This window comes from Oncorhynchus nerka, unplaced genomic scaffold, assembly GCF_034236695.1.
Source record: "Oncorhynchus nerka isolate Pitt River unplaced genomic scaffold, Oner_Uvic_2.0 unplaced_scaffold_731, whole genome shotgun sequence".
In the NCBI taxonomy this organism is placed as follows: Eukaryota; Metazoa; Chordata; class Actinopteri; order Salmoniformes; family Salmonidae; genus Oncorhynchus; species Oncorhynchus nerka.
Genome location: NW_027040461.1, coordinates 317,684 through 330,072, shown reverse-complemented (window position 1 = coordinate 330,072; position 12,389 = coordinate 317,684). Strand labels below are relative to the sequence as shown.

The following is a 12,389-nucleotide window of genomic DNA, read 5'->3' as shown; positions in this document are numbered from 1 at the left end:
CTGTCCGCGAAGCCGCCTGGTATGTCCGCGAGGCCTGTCGGTCTGTCCGCGAGGCCTGTCGGTCTGTCCGCGAGGCCGCCTGGTCTGTCCGCGAGGCCTGTCGGTCTGTCCGCGAGGCCGCCTGTCGGTCTGTCCGCGAGGCCGCCTGTCGGTCTGTCCGCGAAGCCGCCTGGTCTGTCCGCGAAGCCGCCTGGTCTGTCCGCGAAGCCTGTGGGTCTGTCCGCGAGGCCGCCTGGTCTGTCCGCGAGGCCGCATGGTCTGTCCGCGAAGCCGCATGGTCTGTCCGCGAGGCTGCCTGGTCTGTCCGTGAGCCCAAGTAAACCTGCGTTTGTGGACAGAATCACCTAATCCAGACATTACAAAAACTGAACAATATTCAAAAACAAATCTGTTGAACTTCTTCCCAGAGAACCATAAGTATTGACCATAATGCATCAGCGATTGGTGTTTTCATGCAGCTTTCTGAAACGCCACAGGAATTCCCCTGCCTGTGTGTGTGTGTGTGTGTGTGTGTGTGTGTGTCTACACTTTGTGTAACAGCCGTTAGAGATAATGTTAATGATACCAGTCTTCTGCTAGAGCCGGATAGGCTCAATTACAATGTTAACTACACTAGTAGCCGACCTGTCAGAATGGCATCGTGATTATTTGCATCCATTTTGTTTCACAGGAGCAGCACAGCAACACAGTCCGTGCTATCTGGGATCCTCGGGACCTCCTGACCGCGTTGAAATGTAAAAAACGGTTACGGTAAGCGTTATGGTTAGGGAAAGGGTTCCCCAAGTGGCGCAGCGGTCTAAGGCACGAGCATCTCAGCGCTAGAGGCTTCACTACAGACCCTGGTTCGATTCCAGGCTGTAACACTACCGGGCCGAGATTTGGAGTACCATAGGGCTGCGACAAAATTGACCCAGCGTCGTCCGGGTTTGGCCGTCATTGTAAATAATAATTTGTTCTTAACAGACTTGCCTAGTTAAATAAAGGTTCAATAAAGGGTTAAGGCTACGGTTTAGGGTAGGGACATCCCAAGGATCCCAGATGGCACTGACCACAGCTACACCTCTTAACCAATCAACAGTCTCTTCCTGGTGCACACTGACCACAACACCACCTCTTGACCAATCAACAGTCTCTTCCTGGTGCACACTGACCACAGCAACACCTCTTGACCAATCAACAGTCTCTTCCTGGTGCACACTGACCACAACACCACCTCTTAACCAATCAACAGTCTCTTCCTGGTGCACACTGACCACAACACCACCTCTTAACCAATCAGTCTCTTCCTGGTGCACACTGACCACAGCAACACCTCTTGACCAATCAACAGTCTCTTCCTGGTGCACACTGACCACAGCAACACCTCTTAACCAATCAACAGTCTCTTCCTGGTGACCACTGACCACAGCAACACCTCTTAACCAATCAACAGTCTCTTCCTGGTGCACACTGACCACAACACCACCTCTTAACCAATCAGTCTCTTCCTGGTGCACACTGACCACAGCAACACCTCTTGACCAATCAACAGTCTCTTCCTGGTGACCACAGCAACACCTCTTAACCAATCAACAGTCTCTTCCTGGTGCACACTGACCACAACACCACCTCTTGACCAATCAACAGTATCTTCCTGGTGCACACTGACCACAGCAACACCTCTTGACCAATCAACAGTCTCTTCCTGGTGCACACTGACCACAACACCACCTCTTAACCAATCAACAGTCTCTTCCTGGTGCACACTGACCACAACACCACCTCTTAACCAATCAGTCTCTTCCTGGTGCACACTGACCACAGCAACACCTCTTGACCAATCAACAGTCTCTTCCTGGTGCACACTGACCACAGCAACACCTCTTGACCAATCAACAGTCTCTTCCTGGTGCACACTGACCACAACACCACCTCTTAACCAATCAACAGTCTCTTCCTGGTGCACAGTGACCACAACACCACCTCTTAACCAATCAGTCTCTTCCTGGTGCACACTGACCACAGCAACACCTCTTGACCAATCAACAGTCTCTTCCTGGTGCACACTGACCACAGCAACACCTCTTGACCAATCAACAGTCTCTTCCTGGTGCACACTGACCACAACACCACCTCTTAACCAATCAACAGTCTCTTCCTGGTGCACACTGGAATTAAAGGGTAATCAAAATGTCTTAACTTTTTCCGAGACCTAAAAAACGGTCTCCTGATGTGGTTGCAACATTGTTGTGGACTTCATCCCGGGTGAAGGGGTGTGTGTGTATTTCCACTGCGATGATGAGCTCAACTTGAGAGGAATCACTGATGAACACCAACAAGAGGAAAATCAGAAACTAACATTTCAACGCTACAGTGCTAACGGCGCTAACGGCGCTAAAACGTCACTACGGCGATAAAACGTCACTACGGCGATAAAACGTCACTACGGCGATAAAACGTCACTACGGCGCTAACGTCACTACGGCGATAAAACGTCACTACGGCGATAAAGTGACTACGGCGCTAACGTCACTAACGGCGCTAACGGCGCTAACGTCACTAACGGCGCTAACGTCACTACGGCGCTAACGTCACTACGGCGATAAAACGTCACTACGGCGATAAAGTGACTACGGCGCTAACGTCACTAACGGCGCTAACGTCGCTAACGTCACTACAGAGCTAACGTCACTACAGAGCTAACGTCACTACAGAGCTAACGTCACTACAGAGCTAACGTCACTACAGAGCTAACGTCACTACAGAGCTAACGTCACTATGGAGCTAAACTAAAATACTACTTACTGAAGAGCCACTGCATCTCTACCTACCTAGCATCCTCTCCTCTCCTAGTTACCCCTGTGGTGAATCCTGCACGGAGCCGACAGCTGCAGTGATATGAATGTCTTGGTTAAGAGGAAGGATGAGTCTCTGCAGAGAGCCCATTGACTGATCTCATTGATTAGGGACAGAGGGGAGTTGGAATTGATTCTTCCACCGGGTCTACTTTGCTAACACGCCTGTAACTGCTGAAACACGGGGCTGTGTGTTATTAGCGTGTTAGGAGACTCGTTAGCATGCTAACGGAGGTGCATCACTTAGGCTGAGGTGATTAAAACAGTGCCTTTCTGAAAGTATTCATACCCCTTGACTTACTCCACATCGTGTTGTGTTACAGTCTGAATTAAGCATGGATTTACACACCCACCAACACACAATACCAGATCATGACAAAATGACAAACATTTGTTGCAAATGTATTGAAAATTAAACACAGAAATATAAATTTACATAAGTATTCACATCCGGAGTCAACACTTTGTAGAAACACATTAGGCAGCAATTACAGCTGTGAGTCTTCCTGGGTAAGTCTCTAAGAGCTTTGCACACATGGTTTGTACAATATTAACCCATTATTCTTTTTAAAAAATGATCCAAGCTCTGTCAAGTTGGTTGTTGATCATTGCTAGGCAGCCATTTTCAAGTCCTGCCCTCGATTTTCACCCTACTCACTCAAGGGTTTTTATTAATTGTTTCTATTTTCTACATTGTAGAATAACAGTGAAGACAACAAAACTATGAAATAACACAATATGGAATCATGTAGTAACCAAAAAAGTGTAACAAATAAATACATCTAAATCTATTTTATATTTGAGATTCTTCTCAGTAGCCACCCTTTGCTTTGACCGCTTTCCACACTTGGCATTCTCTCAACCAGCTTCATGAGGTAGTCAACCTGGAATGTATTTCAATTAACAGGTGTGTCTTCTTAAAAGTTAATTTGTGAAATAGCTTTCCTTCTTAATGACCTCGTCGGGCTAGGGGGCAGTATTTTCACGTCCGGATGAAAAGCGCGCCCAAAGTTCTTACCGGAACACAGAACCTCACAGGGTTCTGAGAGTTGTTGTTCACAACAATACAATAAGAAGTGGTGTGTGTGGTGTTCTTACCGGAACACGGAACCTCACAGGGTTCTGAGAGTTGTTGTTCACAACCAGACAATAAGAAGTGGTGTTCTTACCGTACCGGATGTGAATACTTATGTAAATTAAGGGTTCTGAGAGTTGTTGATCACAACAATACAATAAGAAGTGTTCTTACCGGAACACAGAACCTCACAGGGTTCTGAGAGTTGTTGTTCACAACAATACAATAAGAAGTGTTCTTACCGGAACACGGAACCTCACAGGGTTCTGAGAGTTGATCACAACAATACAATAAGAAGTGTTCTTACCGGAACACGGAACCTCACAGGGTTCTGAGAGTTGATCACAACAATACAATAAGAAGTGTTCTTACCGGAACACAGAACCTCAAAGGGTTCTGAGAGTTGTTGTTCACAACAATACAATAAGAAGTGTTCTTACCGCCAGGACCCTGTTGGCGTTCTGGATGTTGTCTACGTAGGTAACGTAGTGGTGGAGGTGAGGACAGAAGTCATCAAATCCACGGCCGAAGTCCCCGTTCTCCAGACGGACCAACAACGTCCTGCAGAGCAGAGAGAGAGACAATTAACAATGGTGATCAGCATCGACAACAAATCCTCATGTAAGATAACATGTCAAGATAATCACAATATAGTATTGGCAACTAAGTATTCTGGGAATATCGTATCGTCCCTGGAAATACCCAGCCCTAGAAATATAGCAATGGACATCACAGTACGATATTCTCACAATACTTAGATGCCGATTCTACACGTCGATCCGATTAGGTCTAGTCGGTATAGTCGACTAGCGCTATCAATCGGACGCCAAATCCATATTTGGCGTAAAAGTTTCATTATAATATCGTCCAAAATAATATTGTGATATGCAACAACATATCCAGCAGCATCGACCCCCCCAGCAGCATCGACCCCCCCAGCAGCATTGATCCCCCCAGCAGCATCGACCCCCCCCCCCCAGCAGCATTGATCCCCCTCCATCACTAAATATTACCACATAGAACCGTCTGATCACCACGGACGGTAAGAAATAACACGAATAAATAAAAAGAGTGCTCAACAATTAGACATTTACAACTCCTGACTGCACTGGTCTAATGATGTTCCCAGAGACATTACGTCTAATGATGTTCCCAGAGACATTACATCTAATGATGTTCACAGAGACATTACGTCTAATGATGTTCACAGAGACATTACATCTAATGATGTTCCCAGAGACATTACATCTAATGATGTTCCCAGAGACATTACGTCTAATGATGTTCCCAGAGACATTACGTCTAATGATGTTCCCAGAGACATTACGTCTAATGATGTTCCCAGAGACATTACGTCTAATGATGTTCCCAGAGACATTACGTCTAATGATGTTCCCAGAGACATTACATCTAATGATGTTCACAGAGACATTACGTCTAATGATGTTCCCAGAGACATTACGTCTAATGATGTTCCCAGAGACATTACATCTAATGATGTTCCCAGAGACATTACATCTAATGATGTTCCCAGAGACATTACGTCTAATGATGTTCCCAGAGACATTACATCTAATGATGTTCCCAGAGACATTACATCTAATGATGTTCCCAGAGACATTACGTCTAATGATGTTCCCAGAGACATTACGTCTAATGATGTTCCCAGAGACATTACGTCTAATGATGTTCCCAGAGACATTACGTCTAATGATGTTCCCAGAGACATTACGTCTAATGATGTTCCCAGAGACATTACGTCTAATGATGTTCCCAGAGACATTACGTCTAATGATGTTCCCAGAGACATTACGTCTAATGATGTTCACAGAGACATTACGTCTAATGATGTTCCCAGAGACATTACGTCTAATGATGTTCCCAGAGACATTACGTCTAATGATGTTCACAGAGACATTACGTCTAATGATGTTCACAGAGACATTACGTCTAATGATGTTCCCAGAGACATTACATCTAATGATGTTCACAGAGACATTACATCTAATGATGTTCCCAGAGACATTACATCTAATGATGTTCCCAGAGACATTACATCTAATGATGTTCCCAGAGACATTACGTCTAATGATGTTCACAGAGACATTACGTCTAATGATGTTCACAGAGACATTACGTCTAATGATGTTCCCAGAGACATTACGTCTAATGATGTTCCCAGAGACATTACGTCTAATGATGTTCACAGAGACATTACGTCTAATGATGTTCCCAGAGACATTACGTCTAATGATGTTCCCAGAGACATTACGTCTAATGATGTTCACAGAGACATTACGTCTAATGATGTTCACAGAGACATTACGTCTAATGATGTTCACAGAGACATTACGTCTAATGATGTTCACAGAGACATTACGTCTAATGATGTTCCCAGAGACATTACATCTAATGATGTTCCCAGAGACATTACATCTAATGATGTTCCCAGAGACATTACATCTAATGATGTTCCCAGAGACATTACATCTAATGATGTTCCCAGAGACATTACATCCTCACGTCGCTGGAAAGAAGGAGCTCTGAAGTTGATTTGAATAGGTTGGAATGAAGCATCGGGCCAAGGTAGACCTGTTGGTAATCAGAAGACTCAGAGACAGCCAGGAGACACACACACACAGCCAGGAGACAAGGTAGACCTGTTGGTAATCAGAAGACGCAGAGACAGCCAGGAGACACACACACACAGCCAGGAGACAAGGTAGACCTGTTGGTAATCAGTAGACTCAGAGACAGCCAGGAGACACACACACACAGCCAGGAGACAAGGTAGACCTGTTGGTAATCAGAAGACTCAGAGACAGCCAGGAGACACACACACACAGCCAGGAGAGACACACACACACACACACACACACACACAGCCAGGAGACACAAGTGCGCATACACACACACACACACACACTAGAAACACACACACACTTAGCAGGAGAGTTGGGCTAACGAGGGCACACAGCCAGGAGAGAGAGACACACACACACACTTAAGCAGGAAACCATGTTTCCGTTTCTTCCCTCCTCTCACAGCCAGAGGATATTATGATAAATATAAAACTACAAATTACAACTTCCAGACTGTTTTCAGGGTGATTAAATAGTGTGGCCGTCAGGAAGAAGAGAACATCGGAGTGGAGAGTAGAGTGGAAGGGAGGAGAATAGCGGGGAAGGGAGGAGGAGAGGGGGAGGAAAGGGAGGTTGAGAGAGGGAGGAGAGAAAGGGAGGTTGAGAGAGGGAGGAGAGAAAGGGAGGTTGAGAGAGGGAGGTTGAGAGAGGGAGGAAAGGGAGGTTGAGAGAGGGAGGAAAGGGAGGTTGAGAGAGGGAGGAAAGGGAGGTTGAGAGAGGGAGGAAAGGGAGGTTGAGAGAGGGAGGAAAGGGAGGAGAGAGGAGGAGGAGAGAGGGAGGGAGGAAAGGGAGGAGGAAAGGGAGGAGGAGAGGAGGAGAGGGAGGAAGGGAGGAGGAGAGGAGGAGGAAAGGGAGGAGGAAAGGGAGGAGGAAAGGGAGGAGGAGAGGAGGAGGAAAGGGAGGAGGAAAGGGAGGAGGAGAGGAGGAGGAGAGGGAGGAGGAAAGGGAGGAGGAGAGGGGAGGAGGAAAGGGAGGAGGAAAGGGAGGATAGAGGAGGAGGAAAGGGAGGAGGAAAGGGAGGAGGAAAGGGAGGAGGAGAGGAGGAGGAGAGGAGGAGGAGAGGGGAGGAATAAAGGGAGGAGGAGAGGAGGAGGAGAGGAGGGAGGAAAGGGAGGAGGAAAGGGAGGAGGAAAGGGAGGAGGAAGGATAAACTGCCTGAAGGGAGGACATAATCAGGAGGAAAGGGAGGAGGAAAGGGAGGAGGAGAGGAGGAGGAGAGGAGGAGGAAAGGGAGGAGGAGAGGAGGAGGAGAGGAGGAAAGGGAGGAGGAGAGGAGGAGGAGAGAAGGAGGAAAGGGAGGAGGAGAGGAGGAGGAAAGGGAGGAGGAAAGGAGGAGGAGAATAGAGAAGTAGTTATTGATCACACACATATAAAAACAAAAACAAAGCAGAACTTTGTCTCAGGTTTTCAACAGTGAAAAGGATGTACTACTATCACCCTGGATACAGTTTAATCTGCCTATCACACTACAAATCACACCACATTACATCCTCATTAAACTGCCCCCAGACACACCTGGGAGGGAATATCAATCTCTCCAAATAGCTTTGTGATTCTGCTCTAAAGTTCCTCTGGGTGACTATTGTCTTGGCAACTGGTCATTACAGTCTGTTACAGTGGAACAGGGAGGAGGGATATTAGCTTTTTCCATCTACATACTATCACCGTCTTGGTCACAACTCCTCATAAACTGCCTGAACCATCTACATACTATCACTGTCTTGGTCACAACTCCTCATAAACTGCCTGAACCATCTACATACTATCACTGTCTTGGTCACAACTCCTCATAAACTGCCTGAACCATCTACATACTATCACTGTCTTGGTCACAACTCCTCATAAACTGCCTGAACCATCTACATACTATCACTGTCTTGGTCACAACTCCTCATAAACTGCCTGAACCATCTACATACTATCACTGTCTTGGTCACAACTCCTCATAAACTGCCTGAACCATCTACATACTATCACCGTCTTGGTCACAACTCCTCATAAACTGCCTGAACCATGATGAATGGCACGGAAGGATCATCACCACACTAAATATTCCTATATATAAATATATAAGTCGGTTAGTGTTTAATTACAGTGGAATTCCTGATTAGTGTGCAGTGTTGTTCCCCTGGAGGAAAGTCAAAATAAAAAATAAAAAAACAGGATGTGAACTGAGTTATATCTTCCTTCCTCCATTTACCACACACACACACACACTACGCCCAACGATAGAGACATGATACCTGCCTGTTGTCGTTCCTCTAGACCAACACACTACGCCCAACGATAGAGACATGATACCTGCCTGTTGTCGTTCCTCTAGACCAACACACTACGCCCAACGATAGAGACATGATACCTGCCTGTTGTCGTTCCTCTAGACCAACACACTACGCCCAACGATAGAGACATGATACCTGCCTGTTGTCGTTCCTCTAGACCAACACACTACGCCCAACGATAGAGACATGATACCTGCCTGTTGTCGTTCCTCTAGACCAACACACTACGCCCAACGATAGAGACATGATACCTGCCTGTTGTCGTTCCTCTAGACCAACACACTACGCCCAACGATAGAGACATGATACCTGCCTGTTGTCGTTCCTCTAGACCAACACACTACGCCCAACGATAGAGACATGATACCTGCCTGTTGTCGTTCCTCTAGACCAACACACTACGCCCAACGATAGAGACATGATACCTGCCTGTTGTCGTTCCTCTAGACCAACACACTACGCCCAACGATAGAGACATGATACCTGCCTGTTGTCATTCCTCTAGATGAACACACTATGCCCAACGATACAGACATGATACCTGCCTGTTGTCGTTCCTCTAAATCAACACACTACACCCAACGATAGAGACATGATACCTGCCTGTTGTCGTTCCTCTAGACCAACACACTATGCCCAACGATAGAGACATGATACCTGCCTGTTGTCGTTCCTCTAGATCAACACACTACGCCCAACGATAGAGACATGATACCTGCCTGTTGTCGTTCCTCTAGACCAACACACTACGCCCAACGATAGAGACATGATACCTGCCTGTTGTCGTTCCTCTAGACCAACACACTACACCCAACGATACAGACATGATACCTGCCTGTTGTCGTTCCTCTAGACCAACACACTACGCCCAACGATAGAGACATGATACCTGCCTGTTGTCGTTCCTCTAGACCAACACACTACGCCCAACGATAGAGACACGATACCTGCCTGTTGTCGTTCCTCTAGAAAAACACACTACACCCAACGATACAGACATGATACCTGCCTGTTGTCGTTCCTCTAGACCAACACACTACGCCCAACGATAGAGACATGATACCTGCCTGTTGTCGTTCCTCTAGACCAACACACTACACCCAACGATAGAGACATGATACCTGCCTGTTGTCGTTCCTCTAGACCAACACACTACACCCAACGATACAGACATGATACCTGCCTGTTGTCGTTCCTCTAAATCAACACACTATGCCCAACGATAGAGACATGATATCTGCCTGTTGTCGTTCCTATAAATCAACACACTACACATACAGACATGATACCTGCCTGTTGTCGTTCCTCTAGACCAACACACTACGCCCAACGATAGAGACATGATACCAGCCTGTTGTCGTTCCTCTAAATCAACACACTACACATACAGACATGATACCTGCCTGTTGTCGTTCCTCTAGACCAACACACTACGCCCAACGATAGAGACATGATACCTGCCTGTTGTCGTTCCTCTAAATCAACACACTACGCCCAACGATAGACATGATACCTGCCTGTTGTCATTCCTCTAGATCAACACACTACACATACAGACATGATACCAGCCTGTTGTCGTTCCTCTAAATCAACACACTACACCCAACGATAGAGACATGATACCTGCCTGTTGTCGTTCCTCTAGACCAACACACTACGCCCAACGATAGAGACATGATACCTGCCTGTTGTCGTTCCTCTAGACCAACACACTACGCCCAACGATAGAGACATGATACCTGCCTGTTGTCGTTCCTCTAAATCAACACACTACGCCCAACGATAGAGACATGATACCTGCCTGTTGTCGTTCCTCTAAATCAACACACTACGCCCAACGATAGAGACATGATACCTGCCTGTTGTCATTCCTCTAGATCAACACACTACACATACAGACATGATACCTGCCTGTTGTCGTTCCTCTAGACCAACACACTACACCCAACGATAGAGACATGATACCTGCCTGTTGTCGTTCCTCTAGACCAACACACTACGCCCAACGATAGAGACATGATACCTGCCTGTTGTCGTTCCTCTAAATCAACACACTACGCCCAACGATAGAGACATGATACCTGCCTGTTGTCGTTCCTCTAGACCAACACACTACGCCCAACGATAGAGACATGATACCTGCCTGTTGTCATTCCTCTAGACCAACACACTGCGCCCAACGATAGAGACATGATACCTGCCTGTTGTCATTCCTCTAGACCAACACACTGCGCCCAACGATAGAGACATGATACCTGCCTGTTGTCATTCCTCTAGACCAACACACTACGCCCAACGATAGAGACATGATACCTGCCTGTTGTCGTTCCTCTAGACCAACACACTACACCCAAGGATAGAGACATGATACCTGCCTGTTGTCGTTCCTCTAAATCAACACACTACGCCCAACGATAGAGACATGATACCTGCCTGTTGTCGTTCCTCTAGACCAACACACTACGCCCAACGATAGAGACATGATACCTGCCTGTTGTCGTTCCTCTAAATCAACACACTACGCCCAACGATAGAGACATGATACCTGCCTGTTGTCGTTCCTCTAGACCAACACACTACGCCCAACGATAGAGACATGATACCTGCCTGTTGTCGTTCCTCTAAATCAACACACTACGCCCAACGATAGAGACATGATACCTGCCTGTTGTCATTCCTCTAGACCAACACACTACGCCCAACGATAGAGACATGATACCTGCTTGTTGTCGTTCCTCTACATCAACACACTACACCCAACGATAGAGACATGATACCTGCCTGTTGTCGTTCCTCTAAATCAACACACTACGCCCAACGATACAGACATGATACCAGCCTGTTGTCGTTCCTCTAGACCAACACACTACGCCCAACGATAGAGACATGATACCTGCCTGTTGTCGTTCCTCTAGACCAACACACTACACCCAACGATAGAGACATGATACCTGCCTGTTGTCGTTCCTCTAAATCAACACACTACGCCCAACGATACAGACATGATACCTGCCTGTTGTCGTTCCTCTAGACCAACACACTACGCCCAACGATAGAGACATGATACCTGCCTGTTGTCATTCCTCTAGACCAACACACTACGCCCAACGATAGAGACATGATACCTGCCTGTTGTCGTTCCTCTAGACCAACACACTACGCCCAACGATAGAGACATGATACCTGCCTGTTGTCGTTCCTCTAAATCAACACACTACACCCAACGATAGAGACATGATACCTGCCTGTTGTCGTTCCTCTAAATCAACACCCTACACCCAACGATAGAGACATGATACCTGCCTGTTGTCGTTCCTCTAGACCAACACACTACGCCCAACGATACAGCCTGTTGTCGTTCCTCTAAATCAACACACTACGCCCAACGATACAGACATGATACCTGCCTGTTGTCGTTCCTCTAGACCAACACACTACGCCCAACGATAGAGACATGATACCTGCCTGTTGTCGTTCCTCTACATCAACACACTACACCCAACGATAGAGACATGATACCTGCCTGTTGTCGTTCCTCTAAATCAACACACTACGC

At 46.8% G+C, this 12,389-nt stretch overlaps 1 protein-coding gene across 1 annotated transcript in view; it reads right to left on the bottom strand.

Moving 5' to 3' along the window:
* The window catches only part of LOC135571145 (rho guanine nucleotide exchange factor 39-like), a 62,349-nt gene that overhangs the window by 34,485 nt on the left and 15,475 nt on the right, over window positions 1-12,389 (bottom strand). The window contains exon 4 of the mRNA XM_065016939.1: window positions 4,350-4,470. Within this exon, the coding sequence (XP_064873011.1) occupies window positions 4,350-4,470 (121 nt within the window). The remainder of the gene's footprint in view (window positions 1-4,349; window positions 4,471-12,389) is intronic.